Below are 19,467 nucleotides of genomic sequence, written 5' to 3'. Positions count from 1 at the left end.
CAGCTAGTAATGGGAGGCAGATTAAGACAGGGATAGTACGTATCAGGACGTAAAGATAATGATGTGACTCGAAAGGAATGTTGGAACATTAAAAGAAAAAAAAAAAGTTGCCATTGAGTTGGTTTCGACTCATGGCAAGTCCGTGTGTGTCAGAGTAGAACTGTGCTCCCTAGGGTTTACAATCATTGATTTTTTGGAAGTAGATTGTCAGGCCTTTCTTTGCAGGTACCTTTGGGTGGGATCGAACTGCCAGCCTTTCAATTAGTAGTCAAGCACGTAACCAACTGTGCTACCCAGGGATTCCCATATACTATAAAAACTCATTGCTGTAGAGTCGATTCCAACTCCTAGTGACCCCACAGAATAGAATAGAACAGCCCCATAGGGTTTCCAAGGTGATGAGTCTTTATGGAAGCAGACTGCCACATCTTTCTCCTGAAGAGCCGCTGGTGGGTTCAAATTGCTGACTTTTCAGTTAGCAGCCAAGTGCTTAACAACTGTGCCACCAGAGCTCCTAGACCCTACTAAATGACAAAGCAACTAACTAAGTGGTCTGGGTGGGACATGGCACGATGTTTTCCTTAGTTTTCTTTTGCTTTGTTTACTATACAGGATATGTAGTTATTCCCTCCAGCACACAGTGTCCCTCCCTCCTCCCACACCACTCACCAGAGTGTCCCACAAGGGCAGGGATGAGGGATGGCCAGCCTCAGTGATACGTATCACCCCCTCACCTTAAGGCTTTGATTCTCTTTCTTTCCCATTTTCTCGGCAGTACTATTCTGCTCCCTGTACCTATGAACTGGCTCTCAAGTACCTGAATATTGCCTTCACCATGGTGTTTTCCCTGGAATGTGTCCTAAAGATCATCGCTTTTGGCTTCTTGGTATGTCACTGAAATCTATCCCAGCCTTAGGCCTGTCTGCCCTGCATTTTGGGTGCATTCCCAGCCTTTGTTGGAAGGAGGGTGGTTACTGCTATTTCAGAAAAGGTTCACACACCTGCTCACTTAATTGTGGGCTTGTTCTGACTGCTGAATAAACTGCCGTAGAGACAGGATGATGTATAAGGGCGTTAGGAGAGAGGGCAAAAGAATCCACATCCCCAGCTTCCTACTTGTCTAGGCATCAGCCCAGGTCCTCTCCAATTCTGTCAGCAGTCAGGGTGTGATAGTCTGGGTTTTACTAGAACTGCAATTGGTGTGCAGATAAAGAGGAAAACAAGGATCATACTAATAAAGTGCTTACTGGTAAAACATGGAAGAATTTTATAACTCACAGGAAAATATCTGTCCCTCTTAACCTTATCTGTCCCTTGTTGGGTGCTGTCAAGTTGATTTTCCACTCATAAGGACCCCATATGACAGAGCAGAACTGTCCCATAGGATTTTCCTAGGCTGTAATCTTTACAGGAGCAGATTGCCAGGTGTTTCTCCTCTGGACCCCCTGGGTGAGTTCGAATGGCCACCTTTTGGTTAGCAGTTGAGTGCTTAACTGTTGTGCCACCAGGGCTCCTTAGCCTCAAACATAGCCCATAATAAATTTTGCCTGCCATCCTCTTCCCATTTGTTACATAAAGAGTAATTTCTGCTGTCAAAAATAAATGTTTATTACTTAAGCTTACAAAGGCCTTTAATGCATGCATGTGTGCTTGTGTGTGCGTGCACGTGCACGTGTGTGTGTAAGTGTGTGTGTGATGGCTTTCTGGAACTGGGTTTTGGAAGGGTTGGAGATGAATTTTTCTGTCATGAGCCCTCTTACTTCTCCTCGACTACTCATCGTAATTGTTTGGCAAATCCTTGCATCTGCTCTCTAGACTGTTAAGGAAACCTAACCCTTTGCTTCATTGTCCTATAAACAAAATAACCCCCCACTCGATCCAGCACGCACAGTGCCATCAGTGGGATGCAGATAAACCCACTTGACAGCTGTTTCACACTTACTTAGAGTGTGAGCTACACTTTCCGGTTATGTGTGTACATGGCTTTCCCTGCAAGAAGAGCTTTGCTGATGATCTGAGTAAGTTATTTGTCTGGTAGCAGCTTTAACAGGGGCTCTGAGTTCGGCTTGGTAGTTGTAAATGTTGACTGTGGGGGTTACTTCTTGCCTCCTAATGGTTCTTTTGAAACTCATTTATTTGATATTTTTGGGTGGAGAGTTGAAGGGAACCCATTGCAGGTAACTGCATTGTTATTTGTTTGACTCCCTTTTGAGTGCTTTGAGTCTTGAGGAAATAAAAAAGGAAAAATAAACTACCACCAACAAAGATGCCTTTATAATAGAGTCTAGCCCTAAGCAGCGTGAACTGAAAGAGAGGGAAAAGCCAGCGCCACAACAGGGAAAGTGTTTCTATGCATCTTGACGTTGTTGGTGACTTGACCCCCCAACTATGTGTGTAATTATGGTGAATGGTGAATACATACTTATAGGCTTAACTAGATGATTTGGCCTGAAACCTGCCTCTTTCTAACCCTCACCCCCGTATTTTCATTCAAGGTCTCGAGGCATTTTCACACTATAAAAGGCATGTTAGTCTCAAATAAGTCATTGATCTAATGCCCCAATACACACGATTTTATAAGATTTTTTTTCAATGACTCTATGAAGTTGGCATGACAGATAGCAGCATTATCATTATTGTTATTAGTATTATTTAAAATGAGAAACTGGAAGTTCAGAAAAATTACATCGCTTTTTAAAAATTCTACAGCAAAAGGCAGTAGGATTGGAAAGCAGAGAGGGATTAAAAAGGGAAGAGAGAGGGAAAAAAAAGGAAATGAGTAACATACATTGGTTGCCTGTTGTTGTTGTTGTTAGGTGCTGTTGAGTCAGTTCCAACTCATAGCAACCCTATGCACAACAGAATGAAACACTGCCCAGTCCTGCGCCATCCTTACAATCGTTGTTATGCTTGAGCTCATTGTTGCAGCCACTGTGTCAATCCACCTCATTGAGGGTCTTCCTCTTTTCCGCTGACCCTGTACTCTGCCAAGCATGATGTCCTTCTCCAGGGACTGATCCTTCCTGACAACATGTCCAAAGTATGTAAGACGCAGTCTCACCATCCTTGCCTCTAAGGCATTCTGGCTGTACTTCTTTCAAGACAGATTTGTTCGTTCTCTTGGCAGTCCATGGGATATTCAATATTCTTCACCAACACCACAATTCAAAGGCATCAATTCTTCTTCAGTCTTCCTTATTCATTGTCCAGCTTTCACATGCATATGATGTGGTTGAAAATACCATGGCTTGGGTCAGGTGCACCTTAGTCTTCAGGGTGACATCTTTGCTCTTCAACACTTTGAAGAGGTCCTTTGCAGCACATTTACCCAATGCAATGCGTCTTTTGATTTCTTGACTGCTGCTTCCATGACTGTTGATTGTGGATCCAAGTAAAGTGAAATCCTTGACAACTTCAGTCTTTTCTGCGTTTATCATGATGTTGCTTATTGGTCCAGTTGTGAGGATTTTTGTTTTCTTTATGTTGAGGTGCAATCCATACTGAAGGCTGTGGTCTTTGATCTTCATTAGTAAGTGTTTCAAGTCCTCTTCAGTTTCAGCAAGCAAGGCTGTGTCATCTGCATAACGCAGGTTGTTAATGAGCCTTCCTCCAATCCTGATGCCCTGTTCTTCTTCATATAGTCCAGCTTCTCGTATTGTTTGCTCAGCATACAGATTAAATAGGTATGGTGAAAGAATACAACCGTGACGCACACCTTTCCTGACTTTAAACCAATCAGTATCCCCTTGTTCTGTCCGAACAACTGCATCTTGATCTACGTAAGGGTTGCCTATTAAATGTCAAATGCTTTATGTACTATTCATTTCATCTTCATAGCAACTGTATTAGATAGGCATTATTTGATTTTATGGATGAGCTGGGGCTCGGAAAGGTTGAATAATTTGCCCAAGGTTAATAAAAGACAGGGCCAGGATTCAGACCCAGATATATCTGACTTCAAAGAGCACACTCTTGCCACCTTAATCTATTTTTCTGTACTACACTATGCTATCCTGTGCCACACTGTATTGTCAAACTTCCTCACCTGAATTCTGGGGCTTCTGGTCCTCTAGGATCTAGACCTGTGTTGTCTCTATTACATGTGGACCCATCCAAGAATTAATTAGAAAGCTTACCTTAGGTGGGGCAGTAGGAGGGAGCACCCTGAGAATTGAAGAACAGAGACTCAAGTTGGCTCCACTACTGATGGACTGGGTATTCTGATGGAAAGTGAGTGTATGAGGTCGTGGGGCATGTGGCTTTAGAATCGGACAGATCTGTCTGAGCCTCAGTTGTCTCATACTTAAAATGAGGATAACAAGAGCTGATAGGCTGGTTGTGTGTGTCCAATTAGATGATACACATAGGGAGTCCAGGCCTGATTAGGTGCTAGACTGTTATGTACGTTAAATTTAATTCCTCTCTCCCTCTATTCCTTTTCTCACTCTATCACACATTTCTCCCCACCCTTCTTGCCAGTTCTACCACTTAATACTTTGTGAACATAGGGTATTTATCACTACCTATCTATCCTGGTGGCATAGTGGTTAAGTGCTGTGGCTGCTAACCAAAAGATCAGCAGTTCGAATCTACCAGGCGCTCCTTGGAAACTCTATGGGGCAGTTCTACTCTGTCTTATACGGTTGCTATGAGTCGAAATTGACTCGATGGCAGTGGGTTTGGTTTTTTTTTTTGTCTATAGGATCTGTGGGAGGATTAAATGAGTTGAAAGCATGCCAGAGGCCTGGCCCATGTCTAGCATATATAGTAGGGATTCAGTAATGCTAGTTCTCCTGTAAAGCCGTTGTAACGCTAGGACCCCATGCAGGGTTCTGAGAGTCTCTTATAAGAGGTGCTGCCCATGTGCAAGCAGGTGACTTTTTGGAGACCTGAGTATCCTGTTTGTTTTAAGGAATATAGTCCAAGGTCTGTGCTCCCCTGAGCCTGGGAGATGGGAGCAGAGCCCACTCTCTCCTGTTAAGCAGAGTGTTATCTGATTGCTAGATTTTTCAGGTCCTTTATTTGTCCTCCATTTCCTTCAACTCTTTCATTTTATCACTGTTTCTTTATAATTTATTTCATTACACCTCCTCTCAAGGTGTAACAGAGCAGAGAGAGAGAGGAAAGACGAAGTCGATCCATCCTTTTGCCAATCAGTTGGTTTGAAAAGACTCAGTGGAATTAGAAGGAGATTTTTGGCACATCTGTGACCTTCAGTCACTTATGATCTCTCTGACTTTTGCTGATGGCTCAAAGTCAGAACTGTATTTTCATAGAGTCACATGATGCAATAGAGATAAAAATTACAGCTGTAGAAAATGCTAGAGTAACATTGTAAATATTTTTGTTGTCTTGTAGGTGACAGTGGTGATCTCTCTTTTGGACTTCATAATGTTCTTGGCCACAAATCTCTTTCTTACCTATGAGCTTTTTAGTGACATATTTAAAAACACAGTCTTCAAGTAGTAATGGAACTGCTTTTCAAAAGAGAAATTACCAAATTAGTAAAGGAGAAATAGCATGTTTGGTTAGAAATAGGAAAGTGAAGCCAAAGTTAGAATGAACTGGTGTGTGAATTGACAAGTTTTAATTCCGAGTGACAAAGTTATGTAATGAAAGATGTCTATTCTCCTTTTACTGTTTTTTTTTTTCCTTTTCCTGTTGTTTCCATGGCTGGATTCACTTGGCAGAACTATTTCCGAGACACCTGGAATATCTTTGACTTCATCACCGTGATTGGCAGTATCACAGAAATTATCCTGACAGACAGCAAGGTGAGTGGCTTATGGGTCCCTTTTCTATAAACGTGGTCCTGAAGTAGCATTTCAAGAATCCTCTGTACGTTCTGCCCCTTTTTAAGCCATCACACCAATATGTACCCCTCTGAGCGTGGAGAGTTGGCCTCCACACTCCTGAGCGTCAGCCAGGGAATGCGAACATAGCAATGGCGCTGGATTTCATGGAAGGCTTTCTTTCATGTGCATGACTCAGAAAGCAGACGTCTAATGGGGTGAGTGGAATAGAGGGTGTCCAAGAGGTCTAGTGGGCACAGGGCTCTGCTAGATGCTTTGGGAGATACAAAAGAGGCACCAAATCTTTGCTCTGCAAATTCTTAGAGCTGGATTGTTTCCCTAAATTGAGGACCTGGAGAACTCATCATAATTCCTTTTGAATATTGGAGGGCTGTCATGTGCTGGAGGGATTACTGGGTTTGCTCTTTTTGGCATCTTGGTGCGGAGTTAGGACCACTTGATAGAAGAACAGGGAGGCTGGATTGGTATAATGTGTGCAGTGGATATTTCCCTCGGCCCTTCTACCTGGTAGAGGGCTGGCTGGGAGAGCTTTGAGAGATGGACCTCACTGACTAGTCAGCTGCAGCTGGTGTTACCAAAGAAAGGCAGAGACTGTGTCCAATTTTATGATCTGAAAGAGGGATATGTACGCAAATACTAGTGCTTAGATTTTTCTAAATGATTGTAATGTCACTAGCAGTGTTTCCTTTTGGTCCACCAGCTGGTCAACACCAGTGGCTTCAATATGAGCTTCCTGAAGCTCTTCCGAGCTGCCCGCCTCATAAAGCTTCTGCGGCAGGGCTACACCATACGTATTTTACTTTGGACCTTCGTGCAGTCCTTTAAGGTAAGAGACACCAGCTCGTCCTCTCTGAGGACTGAGTGGCCCTGTCATAACAGACAGCACAGCCAAGGAACACGTGTCACTTGGCATCATTGCTCAGGTCCTTCTCTAGGAAGTTGAAAGCCAGTAGAATGGGTGTTTGTCAAAGCATCGGATAAATACAGCCGCTCTCAGTTACAGCACAGGAGTCCCTGGGTGGTGTAACGGTTAATGCACTCGGCTGCTAACTGAAAGGTTGGAGGTTTGAGTCTACCCAGAGATTCCTTTGAAGAAAGACCTGCTGATCTACTTCTGAAAAATCAGCCATTGAAAACCCTATGGAGCACAGTTCTACTCTGACACACATAAGGTTGTCATGAGTCAGAATCAACTCGGCGGCAGCTAGTTTGATTTTTAGTTGATTCCAGCAGTCAGAATCGACTCACTGACAACTAACAACAACAACATGACACAGCTCTGCCAGGTAATGATCAGCTTATGTCTACAGGATACAATTTTATTCTAGAAAAATACCTTGACTTTGTAACTCCGGTATCCTCTCTGTCCTCTGTGGCAGGGGTATGTTTTACGAGGGACACCTCCCCTAGGTGGTACAAATTGCCCTGAGCAATCCTTTTCGTGTAAAGAGCCAGTCACGTGTGGTCAGATGTCCTCTGCACTTCACAGACCTTGTCACTGGTTTTATTTCATGTAACAGTTTTCCAAAGGAGTCCTTGAGTTGCATTTCGTAGGAAGATGACTCATACCCATCCCACCCACATGTCTTCATCAGTGTCTGTTTCCTGAGCCACTGAATGTGTGGCATGCTAATGGTCACCCCTATGTCCTACAGACAAGTAGGGGTGACTGGCAAGCTTAATACTGTGGGCTTCTTTTGAACAGTCTCATGCTGTCATACAGAGATATATGTGTCATAAATATAAGATAAAATTGACACTGGGGCCCATTTAAATGGTGGAGATTCCCAGTAAAGAAGTTTTCCAAAAGTATTTTAAATATCTTCAGGTTCTAGCAAATATAATTAGTTTTTAAGGTTTAGGAGGCCTAAGTGCTGTTCAAATGCCTGCTACTTTGCTCTCTTATTAAAAAAAAAAAAGAGTTTATCAGTGAATGTGTTTTAAAAATAAATTTGAAGAAATGAAGTGATTCAAAGATGAAAAATTATGAGTTCACAAAATTGCTTTATTTCAATTATTTGCATATTTTAATTAGAAATTAAACTAAAGAAGGCAAGCCAGAGAATTTGTGGTTTCTTGTCGTTGGGAAGGGAGTTCACCCACTGTTGTTACTGATGTACTTCTTCGTCAAGGGCCTGGGAGCTGAGACCGTGAAACCAATTTTAAGGATGTTCAGGATCCCAGGAAGCCCCCTGACATTGTTAACATGTCCAGAGAAATTTTAGGCAGGGTAACTCCCACAAAGGCCTCCATGAAAACTCATTTTTCCAAAGCTACATGTCAGAGGAGAAATATGAAATCTTAACAAGATCTTACCATCTGGTCTCAGGCGAATTGGGATTTAAAAAATGCTCTTAAAACCTTTAGAGACCTACCCATAAGCTATTGTTAGTGAGTCTCTTAAGAAATATGTGTCAGCCTGTCATACTATCATGATCACCAATTCTCTGTGAAACTGCGTGCCGTCAAGGGCAAAGAAAAGGGTGTCAACAATTGATAGACAAATTGTCGGCTTGTTGCAGTAAATAATACAGAGAATTAGGAAGACAAGTGAATCTGCCTCTGGCGACATTATAGACAGGTATTTTCTTTTTCAGAACAGCTGTGGGACACAGTATAGAAGTTGTTTTCTTAAAATTTACTTAACAAAGCCTGCCCCCTGCAAAGGAAACCCTGGTGGCATGGTGGTTGAGTGCTACGGCTGCTAACCAAGATGTCGGCAGTTCAAATCCACCAGGCGCTCCTTGGAAACTCTATGGGGCAGTTCTCCTTTGTCCTTTAGGGTCGCTATGAGCCGGAATCAACTCAACGGCAGTGGGTTTTTTTTTTTTTTTTGGCTTTGGCTTTGGCCCCTGCAAATGCATAGCAGAGAGCCACACAATACAAACAGCTTTGCTATTGCCTATACCTACTCCACCCAGCCCTGAGCATCACCCACTTCTCTACCACCGGACTCTAAGCAGAGTTCTTCCCTCTCTTCCCTTATTTTGTGTTAGAATTTATAACATGACAAGAAAAGACAGTGGAATGAGTCTTTGATCTTCTCTCTGAAGCTGAGGTTAGGGGGTTGTGAACTAGGGACTGGAGACATTGGAATGGAGAAGGTAGAACAAGGGAAGGAAGTAACTGGTGGAAGGTAGCAGCAATCCAGATGGCAAGAAACTCTACCTCCCTCCGCACACCTTTCAGCAGAGGGAGTATTCGTATCACTTCTCGAAATACAGCTGGTCCTCTTCATGGATCTTGGGGATCAGCACTTCATTGGAGAACTGGTTCTCCCACCAGCTTACAGTTGCATTTGAATATTATCCTTTTTTCAAGTTGTAAATAAATTCCTAGGGCTCTTCACTTAGCTGCCTCTGTTGATAAGCTCTGCCCAAGTTATAAAGCCTGAAACCTTTGGTGGTTCGGTGGTAGAAGTTTCACTTTCCATGTAGGAGACGCAGGTTTGATTCCTGACCAATAAGCCACATGCACAGCCACCACCTGTCTGTCATTGGAGGTTTGTGTGTTGCTGTGGTGCTGAACAGGTTTCAGTGGAGCTTCCAGACCACAGTGGACTAGGAAAAAATCCTGGGGATCTACTTCCAAAAATCCGCCAGTGAAAACCTTATCGATCACAGTGACCTGATCTGCAACCATTCGTGGTGGCGGTGCAGGACTGGGCAGCATTTTGTCCCATTGTGCACAGGGTTGCTGTGGTCTGGGGCCAACTCAAAGGCGGCTAACAACACCACCACCCAAGTCAGAGGCTAGAGATTCATAGTCACATTATCAGCCAGGGAGCTCACTAGATGGTAAAGAAGAAGGATTTCCATGTCAGCACTGAGATGACCCCAGAATTTTAGTGGCCAATCCTCATCCCAGATCCAAACTGCCCTATGTCTACTTCCTTCCCCAATGACCAATGGCAGTTCCTTGCCTTATATCTCCTTTACCTGCCCTCACCCCCCATAATCGAACTGTTATTTTCCCAAAGTGACAGTAAGCTTGCACAGTATGGAATTTTGTGCCATATGGAATCATGGAATTTTATGGTGGCTAATTTTAAAGCAGGCTTTTTGGAATTTTTCATGACACCTAATGGAATGTCAGGAGGCTTAAACATTGGACAATGGTGTTGCCTAAAAGTCTGAGAGAACGAAGGAGCCTTCCAGAAACCGACAAACCAATGAGACCCCAGCCGTTTCACTTTGTTTCCAGATTCTCCATCATGGGCTTTGCATTGGGTGTGGGAGAGTGAAGGGGTAATATAGGGATTTGGAAGCCAAAGCTAGATGCTTGCTGTGTAATTTGCAACACAATTGTCTAGGTTATTAATATTTCGTATGCAACCTGGGCTAAATCCCAAGTCCAGGAAGTTTTCCCAGCTCTTCTTGGAGATATGGACCACAATTCTGGGTAAGTGGATACTCTTGACAGAAGATAAATTATAAGCCAATCTATGGCCAACAGCTTCCATGTCTGACAGAGCATGTGGATATCAACATAAGCATTGAACCGAAAACTCAGCATCCCCAGGAAATAGTCCAAGTTCTGTGTAAGTCAATGTCAGGGTGCAAGAGTCCCTACACTGCCAGTGACTGCAGGCTTTTGAGCCTGGAAGCTGCCTACCTTTGAATTAATAGTTATATCTCTGCTTTCCTTCCAGGCCCTCCCCTACGTCTGTCTGTTGATTGCCATGCTTTTCTTCATTTATGCCATCATTGGGATGCAGGTGAGATGGTGCATCAGAGGCTTAGTCGGGGGAGGGAAGCAAAATAGAACCCTGCTATTCTTGGCGGACGGTTGTTCCCCAGTATTGTCTTTGACATAGCAGCCTCAGGAGACGAGATGGAGAGGGTTCTGAACCCCTTCTCACCTAGGGGCCACTTTTCCAAGGGCTTTGTTACATGTGACTTTGGGAATTTCACATGTGTAATTGTACCCCATTCAGGTCACTCAAGTCACCAGGATAGTATTGTGCAAGGGCCTCATCTGGGGTTGTCAGATCATGATGCTGACTTACAAGCACCTGGCTTCTCTGGGTGCTCCAACAGAAATAAAGCAAAGATACCATTATTTTTAGCCAGAGGGAGCTCCTCTGAGGCTAAAGAAGGGGAGAGTCTCATGGTAACCCATTTATCAGAATCTCAGCACTTGGGCTAGGCCTAAGAGAAGAGCAGAGGGTTGTTCTCCTGTCCACAGAGACACCAAATGCATTTGAGTTAGGTTTACAAGGGCTGAGATTTATGCCCTAAGATCCACCGCTGTGAACAACGCATGAACTTGCTGGCAGTCTGCCCATTTCTAGGGAGACCCAAGGGCCACGTTTCAGCTAATTCCTCTTTAAAGGAGCATATGGCTTGCTGGACAGTTCCTTAGGTTACCGCATCCTTTCCAGTTTAAGAACTTGAGACACAATGAGGTTCTGACCCTAGATACTTATGTATGTAGCCAGACGCCTGCTGAGCAGAAAAGGCCACAAAAGGTCTTTCAAAGGGTACTTCTGTTAACGATTGGTGAACTCCTACTGTAAACTATCAGCAACACCTCTCATGAACCTATCTGGTTGGATACACAAATGTTCTGCTTATCTTAGTGAGGCTAAGCCCCTCAGACTTGGAGACACCATGACTAAGCCCCAGCAGAGAACTTTCAGCCAACTTACAGGCTCCTGCGATCAGGCCATCTGGCTGCCTTTGGATGGAGGGCCATCTTCTACATGACGTCTCCATCTGGGGTGGCCGAGTGTATCTCCAGGCACACTGTACCAGCAGCCCTTCCCAGAGCATCTCTGAAAGGCCTCTTGGTTTTTTTTTTTTTCTTTCTTTCTGGCTTGCACATCTTCATTTCACTCTCCCTCAACTTGATACTGGAAAGTTTTTTTCTCCAAATATACAATAGGATGCCAAGTGTCAAAAAGTTTGAGACTTGCTGGAAAAGTAGGGAGTGTTCCTTCACTGAGAATATTTAAGTAGAGATTTAATGAGAGCATCAGGGGTGTTAGAAGCAGAATTCTTGCTGAAGTTTAAGGCTGGAGTGATGACCTGTCTGAAGTTCCTTCGATATCCCAAGTAATTGTTTCTAGAATAAAAATGCTCTTGGACAGGCAAATGAGAATTTGATTAAATTAAGTTCTTTTGTCCATACTGAAAATAGTTCTTAAGTTTCCTCTTCAAGCAAAATAAGCTAAAATAAGACCATCTTCAATACTGGCCTGCTACTAACACTTATTCTGATAACGATGATAATGCTAATTGCCATTACTTCAATTCCTTGGTGTTCAGACACTGCTAAATGTGTGTTCTACTCCCCCGCTGCCCCCACTTTGTCTTCCATTTCTCTTCCTCTTCTCTTCCCTTTGGCTGCTGCTTGCAGTTTCTTCATCTTCTTTCTCTTCCTCCTCCTTCTCTCTTCCTTCTCCTGCTTTTCCTTCTCCTCCTCCTTCTTCCTCTTCTTCATTTCCCTCTTCCTCTCCCTATTCCTCCCCTTCTTCTCCTCCTCCTTCTTTCCCCTCCTTTTTCTCTATCTCCCTGTATATCCCAACATATATGGATAATGTATTCAGGAATGATATGAGAATGTTTATAGGTGGGTTTCATTGTCTCCATTGATGTTAAGCATGGTTAAGTAGCTTATAACGTGCTCACGGTCTCACCCAGTTCTGCTGCCCCACAGCCAGTTTTCCTAACTCTGTATTATCCCTCTTCCCACCCAAAAGCACAACAAACAAAAGTATTTATATTACCCTTTAGTGGGAGGTGGGATCTGTTTAGTTATGAAATTGTGATCTTCACAATCACTGCAATGCCTCATGTTTTATTCCTCTTAGACCTCTTTCCAAAAAGCAAGAGCACCCTCTCCATTCTGTGCATACGGGAATGGCATTCCTGCTGTGTCTTGCCTTTAGCTGGCCTCTTCCTGATCCATGACAGAGACCCAGCACCATGCCCAAGGCAGGCACCTGAGCTTGTTCCTAGAGAGATTATATCTAGTGTAGTCAGAGAAAAACAGAGTAAGCCATACAAGTACAGAGATAAGAGGACAAGCCTTAGAAAAATATAAATAGCAACAGGATGTATCTATGAGAAGAATCATTGTTCTGAACTTTCAAAGGCTGCTTGGAAGAAGAGAGCTTTGCAAAATCTGAAAATGGAAGGGAGGAATAACTTGCTGGATATGGGAAAGAGCCCTGGGGCTGCAGGTAGTTAGGAGGTGAGGTTTTCAGCCTCAGTTTGGCCACTGACCAGATGTGAAAACTTGATCAAGTCGCTGTGCATCTCTGGGGCTTAATTCCTTGACCAATATAGTACAGGGCTTAGATAGCTTTACAGGTCCTGCCTAGTTCTAAAGTTCTGTGATTCCAACTGAAAATGATTTAAGCTTATACTTTCATTAAGCTTTCTCATAGGTCTCAGTATCCGTTCTTTCTCTTCCACACTGTTTGATCTAGGAAATTTTGGTTAGTGACAAGAACTAAATGAAAAGCTTAAAATAAAACTTGAAAAAATTTTAAAGACCATCTTCACAATAAATATACACTTTTGGCTTGGAAATTATTGTACAATAGATTCAAAGTAACTTTGACTGGTTCCTTTGACTATGACACACATTCCTTGTGCAAAACCAAAGTGTCCTTTCCAACTAGTTTATGATTCGATGGGATGCTTGAGAAAATCATAATGAAGATAGCGATGGCATCATAAGTGTTAATAGGGAGAAAAAACACTGTGAGTTGTATGTATGTGATAGAACAGGGATGAATCATGGACTCTATACTAAGAGGGTCAAAGAAAGAAGACAGGGGGAGACATGATGAACTGGGGCAAGATCATATGGCAGTTTATTCCAGGGGTTTCCAGAGCAAATTAGATTTGATTGTTTGGGTGGGTTTTTTAAATCTACTGTTTGTCTATTTGAAGGCCCTCTCCCTTCTTATCCTCCTCTTTCCCTTCTTCGTCGCTGCTATCTAGCTTGCCACCTCCATCCCACTTGAGAGACAAGTAGTATTTGGGTTTTGAAAAACAACACTGAGAACAAATTCCCAAAGCAGGTGTCAGTGGGAGTTATTTGAGCAAAATAGCTGGGGGCAGAGATTGTTCCTCAATTGCACACTCTAAAAACTGTTAGGGAGAAAATGTGTCCCATTTAGCATACATTAGATGAACGGAGGCATGTTAAATGTGGGCTGAAAATTGTTTCCAATGGCTGGAAAAGTGACCCAGAAAGCCTTCAGTTGTACACCCTTGACTTGTGGGAGGACAGCCTGGTATCCAGCATGGTTGGGGGAAAGAGTGCATGTGTAAAAAGCACTCTTCTCCTCTGCAGAGACTTAGGATTGCCTTGGCTTCAGGTAGCACTGCGCCTGGGAGTTCATCAGTCTTCATTGCCTGGTGGTCCCTCTTTTTTCACATGAATTCGCACTGTGATCATAGAGTAAGACCAGCGACCAGTACAGAGCTGTAAGCTTCACCTATGGCCAGACCTACCTTCTTCCTGTTCAAAGTATCCACTTGTCCTGATTTTTTTCTGTTCTGTTGGTCTGCACTTTGTTGTAGCTTCTGTATAGAGGGTCACTTTTGGAATGCCAGCTTCCTTGCTAGATGGTGGATGGGAATTGTGACTGTTGAATGATATATGTATGTGTGGATGTGCATAGTTTTGCTGTCATTGACTCTAGGTTATAGGCATCCTGACATTATGAGATTTGACTGTCTGGGTGGAAACATTCAAGAAAGAGATTCCACTTTCTGACTTCAGCTGCTTGTAAACCCCGGGGCAATATCTGCCCAAGCAAGAAATCACAACTTCTGCAAATACAGATGCTTCCATCACTACTACCTGAGACAGGCAGAAGGGGCGACACCTTCCCTGCACTCGTGTTATGAACTCATGTCTTTGACAAACTGCTTGAGTACCATGGTGAGTGCCATGGTGACAGGTACCATGAAAATACTGTAAAGAGACCAGATCAGGTGTGGGAGCAATGGGCAGGATGACTTCATGAGATCTTACCTTCTGTGGCCCTCGCTAATATTAGTCTCCTTGACTGCATTGGGACAGTAGAAACTATAACTGCTGCTGAATATCAGTCCAAGAGGGTGGTGCCCACCAGCCTCTCTGGTTTGAGTTGTCTGCTTCAGAGTGAGGCCCTCGGGAAAAACGTGCATATGGATTTGCCAACCCTGCAGGTACACCTGATGTCAAGTGTTGGGCAGTCCCACAGCTCAGTAATTCTCATTACTTTCTGTTGTTTTTCTCCCCAAGGTCTTTGGAAACATAAAGTTAGATGAGGAGAGTCACATCAATCGGCACAACAACTTCCGAAGTTTCTTTGGGTCCCTCATGCTGCTCTTCAGGTACTTGGGTGCATAACCGTTGCAGCCAGGGCTTTCCCAGTGGAGAGAGATGAGTTGATCTGCCTCTTCCTCCCATTTCTCTTTCTCTCTTGATTCTGCTTCCTGTCTGGACGTGCTGTGGAATGGGGAGAGGCAGGCAGACAATGACTTCGTGAAACCGCCTTGCCACCCTGCACAATCAGACCAGCAACGAGAAGCAGAAAAGTTAGATCAACTCCTTTGTCTCAGTAGTTAATTTGCACGTTGCAACTTCAGCATGGCCTCCAGGGCCCTGGAAGGGGCAGGCGAAGAGAGATGCTTGCAGACCAAATTCCATTTAAGAGCCAAAACTCGGATTGCCAGATTTATGTGCAGTCTTAGAAAGTCCTGCCACTATTTCCACCGCTATTAACAGAGACCCCCTCAAAAGGTGGGGAAGCAGTGGGTAAGGTGGCAGAACTTAAGAGGAACCTCACTGGCACCCTTTATCCCTCAGTGGAAAGTGCTAGAGGGAGGCTCACTGGGTAGAAAGGGTACTTGCTGGGACTCAGCAAGAGAAAGGGCCAAATGAACTGGGAAAGAGGGCTAAGGAAGGTATGGGACATGTAGACCTGCTACTGCTAACCAAAATGTCTTTTGGGCTCAGGAGTGCCACAGGTGAGGCCTGGCAGGAGATTATGCTGTCATGCCTTGGGGAGAAAGGCTGTGAGCCGGACACCACAGCACCATCTGGGCAGAACGAGAACGAGCGCTGTGGCACCGATCTGGCCTACGTTTACTTTGTCTCCTTCATCTTCTTCTGTTCCTTCTTGGTGAGCAACATTATGCTCTTGGTTTGAGGTGTAGCCCATCCCATCCCACCCCAGTCTCTCTGATAGACAAGACTTGTGTCCTCAGAGTACATTCATGTCTCTCTCTCTCTTTCTTTCTCACATACACACACACACCAGCCCATATTAAGAAATAGGTCTTCAAGAGAACTCTTGCAGGCTAGGATGCGTCTCAAACTTTGGGTGTGTGACTTTAAATGGCTGAGAAAAGTCTTTGTTGCTTCTAGAGAAAGATTGTTGTGAGAAGGGATGAGGAGTGGGACATAGTTCAGTGAATAGAACATTGAGCTTCATATCAAATCTGTTGTCACCCAGAAGAAATCCTTTCTCCTCTGTGCCCTCAGTTATTTTATAAGTAGGGGTAAGAATATCTTACCTCTCTTATGGAGACTTTTGAACATGAAACTAGTAAACCAAACTCATTGCCATTGAGTTGATTCTGACTCATAGTGACACTAAAGGACGGAGTAGAATTGCCCCATAGGGTTTCCAAGGAGTGGCTGGTGGATTCAAACTGCCGACCTTTTGGTTAGCAGCCGAACACTTAACCACTGTTCCACCAGGGCTCAGTTTCATAAAAAGTAACTTGAAAATATCAGGTGATCACATTAATAAGATCAGAAAGATAACAGTAATGCAGGGTGATAGATGTGGTTCTCTCTTGACTTGTGATAAGATTATGTTTTTGACAGTTGGCCAGCTTGATAATTATGATCGATCTGGTAAATACTGAGTAATATTTTTATTAGTAAAATATTGAGTAATATCTGTGGAGCACACCCACTTAGGAAACAGTCAGAAGTCCTAGGTGCTTTCTTAATTCTTTCATTCAGAAATTGCTTCGCTGCACAATCAGACCAGCAATGAGAAGAATAAATGGATGAGATGCTACCAGATCAATAAAAGGGTCAGTCTCATGTTTCTGACCACCTGGACATCCCTCAGCTCAGCTTCAGTGCTGATGCCACGGGCTGTACGAAAAGTAGATGACTTAAACAGTGATGCCACTGAGAAGTGGTCAGTTTCATGGCCGTGCATCAAAGAGTGAATTAACTGCCTCATGTCTAAGGCATTTCCGTCTCTTTAAAGTGAAAAGAAGACCCCAAGGGGACTGTTAAGTGTAGCTGGCAGGTTAACATATCATGGCGTGTACTAACTGGGGACCCAGGTAACCTGCGTCGTGGCCTTGGCTTTGTTGCTGTTCTAGCCTTGGCCAGGACACTTCCCCTTTTGCAGCTTCTGGAAAATGATTTGATATTTATATATGCATGGCGTGCATATGTTTTAATACACTTCCTTCTCATGCGTTACTATGCTGTTTAGAAGTATGTGAGTATAATGTATGATGAAAGTAACTTTTAGAGAATTTAGAATAATGATATTCATTGGAGGTTTAAGTGTACTCACGCGTGTATTCAGCGCATTTTTTGTGAGTGGCTACTAGAAGTCTTGCACTGAGTCAGGCACTGGGTAGAACTGTCAGCAAGAAACAGTCCCTCCTTCACCTGCAGTCCAAGGTAAAACAGGAATACCAAGTATCAGCACTTGTTTACGGGGTGACATGTCACACATAGAAAGGCATATGAACATCTCAATTTTATCCTACATAGTTTAAGTGTTTAATAATAAATATTTAAAAGAAATCAAAGCTATAACTGGAAAACTAGAGACTATAAAGATACTTTTAGACTTTTCAGTTGGAGGGTGCCACATAATTACCATGAATGTGATTTTGAAAGAGGCTATATTCAGTACTACATGATCTACTTTTAAATCGTGGCCCTCCATGAGATTGACTGTGTGACCCTGGGCAAGCCACACAGCTTCTCAATTCAAACCAACCGCTCTACACTAACCTTAGGGACCTATGATGTACCAGGCTGCTATACTAAAAAATACAGATGTGAATAAGAAGCACTTCTGTGCTTGAAGGGCTGATGGTAATTCACCCTGCCTCACAAAGGGTTAGAGTGGGCGTTAAAACAAGTAATGAGTGTGAATGTGTACACCATACTAAAAAACCTCTACAAATGTGAAGCAATCATAATAATACTGGTTTTTGTTAACATTAATGATTAGGTGCCTTGAAAGGAATGTAAAAGAAATGTGAGGATGCATGGAAAACCCTTTATAACCCAGGCATTGGTTGAATAAATTCACTGCATCTCTGATCTCAGTGACAGAAAGAAAGATCCATATTCAGATTAGGTCCAGCTGCAGGAGAGAGAAATCCCCAAATAACAGCGGCTTAACCGAGAAAGGGATGTTTATTTCCCTCCCACATCAGAGCAGTCTGGAGGAAGCAGTACAGGTCTGGGATGGGGGCTCCACAGAGCTTTAGGGCACCAGACCCCTTTCTGCTTTCTGCTCCATCACACCGAAGGAGCGTCCGTCATCCTCATGGTAAGAGATGATGGCTGGATGCCTGGCCATTCACTTATATTCTAGGCAGCAGTCTGGAGGAAGGAAGGAAGAACAAACAAGATGAGACTGGCTATGAGAATACTCCAGAAGACTGAAACCTTTGCCTTCTTCCAGACTTTCTCCTTATCCCGTATACTTTGTCTCTATATCTGGCACCTCCCTCTTCCCAGCCACTTAATATAGAATGTGGGAATCATCAATAAAGGCTCCTATTCCCTCACCCTGATGGCCAGTTGGTCTCTATCAGGCAGGACTCTTTCACTTGTAAGTGACAGAAAGCCCAGCTAATCTCTACCACTGGCTTGGTTCGGGAACACCACCACACCCTCCTACCTGGTCTCCAGTCCTCCCACTCACATCCCAACTCATGCCCACCCCGCATACTGCTACCAAAGGTTCTTTATGAATGCAAATATCCCTTAGAATCTCTCCTAGTTAAATCTCTCCTTCTGTGGCTCTTATTGCCTACTGATGAGTCTAGACCAGGGATTGGCAAACTATGGCCTACGGGCCAAATTCAGTATACCACCTATTTTTGTAATGTACGTGAGCTAAGAATGATTGTTTCATTTTTAAATGTTCGCCAAAAAAGATGAGTAATATTTTGTGACCTGTGGAAATTATAGGAAGTTCAAATTTCAGTGTCCATAAATAAAGTTTTATTGGAATACAGCCATGTCCTTTTGTGTACATATTGTCTTTGGTTGCTTTTGCACTACAACAGCAGAACTGAGTGCTTGTGACAGAGACTATGTGACCTGCAAAGCCTAAAGTATTTACTATCTGACTAATTTGCCAACCCCTGGTCAAGACCATTTAGCATGGTTTACAAGACGCCGCCATGATCTGGCACTTGGACCCAGCTGCCCTGCCGTCTGTGTGGTTCCCTGAATGCTCTTTATTTCTGCATAGTTCTGTGTTCTCACTCATTCCTGCTGGCTCCTCTGCCTAAAACACCCTCCTTTATGCCCATGGCCTATAGCATCGCTATGAGTCGGAACTGACTTGACAACACCTAACAACAACAACATGCCCGTGGTTACCTGGTGAGCTGTTCCTGGTTTTTCAGGACTCAATTCA

At 43.6% G+C, this 19,467-nt stretch overlaps 1 protein-coding gene across 3 annotated transcripts in view; it reads left to right on the top strand.

Moving 5' to 3' along the window:
* Positions 1-19,467, top strand: part of CACNA1E (calcium voltage-gated channel subunit alpha1 E) — a 359,405-nt gene that overhangs the window by 312,930 nt on the left and 27,008 nt on the right. For all 3 annotated transcript variants that reach the window (XM_064276555.1, XM_064276554.1, XM_064276553.1), the window contains 6 exons: positions 776-886; positions 5,691-5,774; positions 6,514-6,639; positions 10,465-10,530; positions 15,063-15,154; positions 15,780-15,945. In XM_064276555.1, coding sequence (XP_064132625.1) covers positions 776-886; positions 5,691-5,774; positions 6,514-6,639; positions 10,465-10,530; positions 15,063-15,154; positions 15,780-15,945 — 645 coding nt within the window. The remainder of the gene's footprint in view (positions 1-775; positions 887-5,690; positions 5,775-6,513; positions 6,640-10,464; positions 10,531-15,062; positions 15,155-15,779; positions 15,946-19,467) is intronic.

The sequence above is a fragment of the Loxodonta africana genome, chromosome 25, assembly GCF_030014295.1.
Source record: "Loxodonta africana isolate mLoxAfr1 chromosome 25, mLoxAfr1.hap2, whole genome shotgun sequence".
Classification (NCBI taxonomy): domain Eukaryota; kingdom Metazoa; phylum Chordata; class Mammalia; order Proboscidea; family Elephantidae; genus Loxodonta; species Loxodonta africana.
This window is presented reverse-complemented; position numbering and strand designations above follow the sequence as displayed.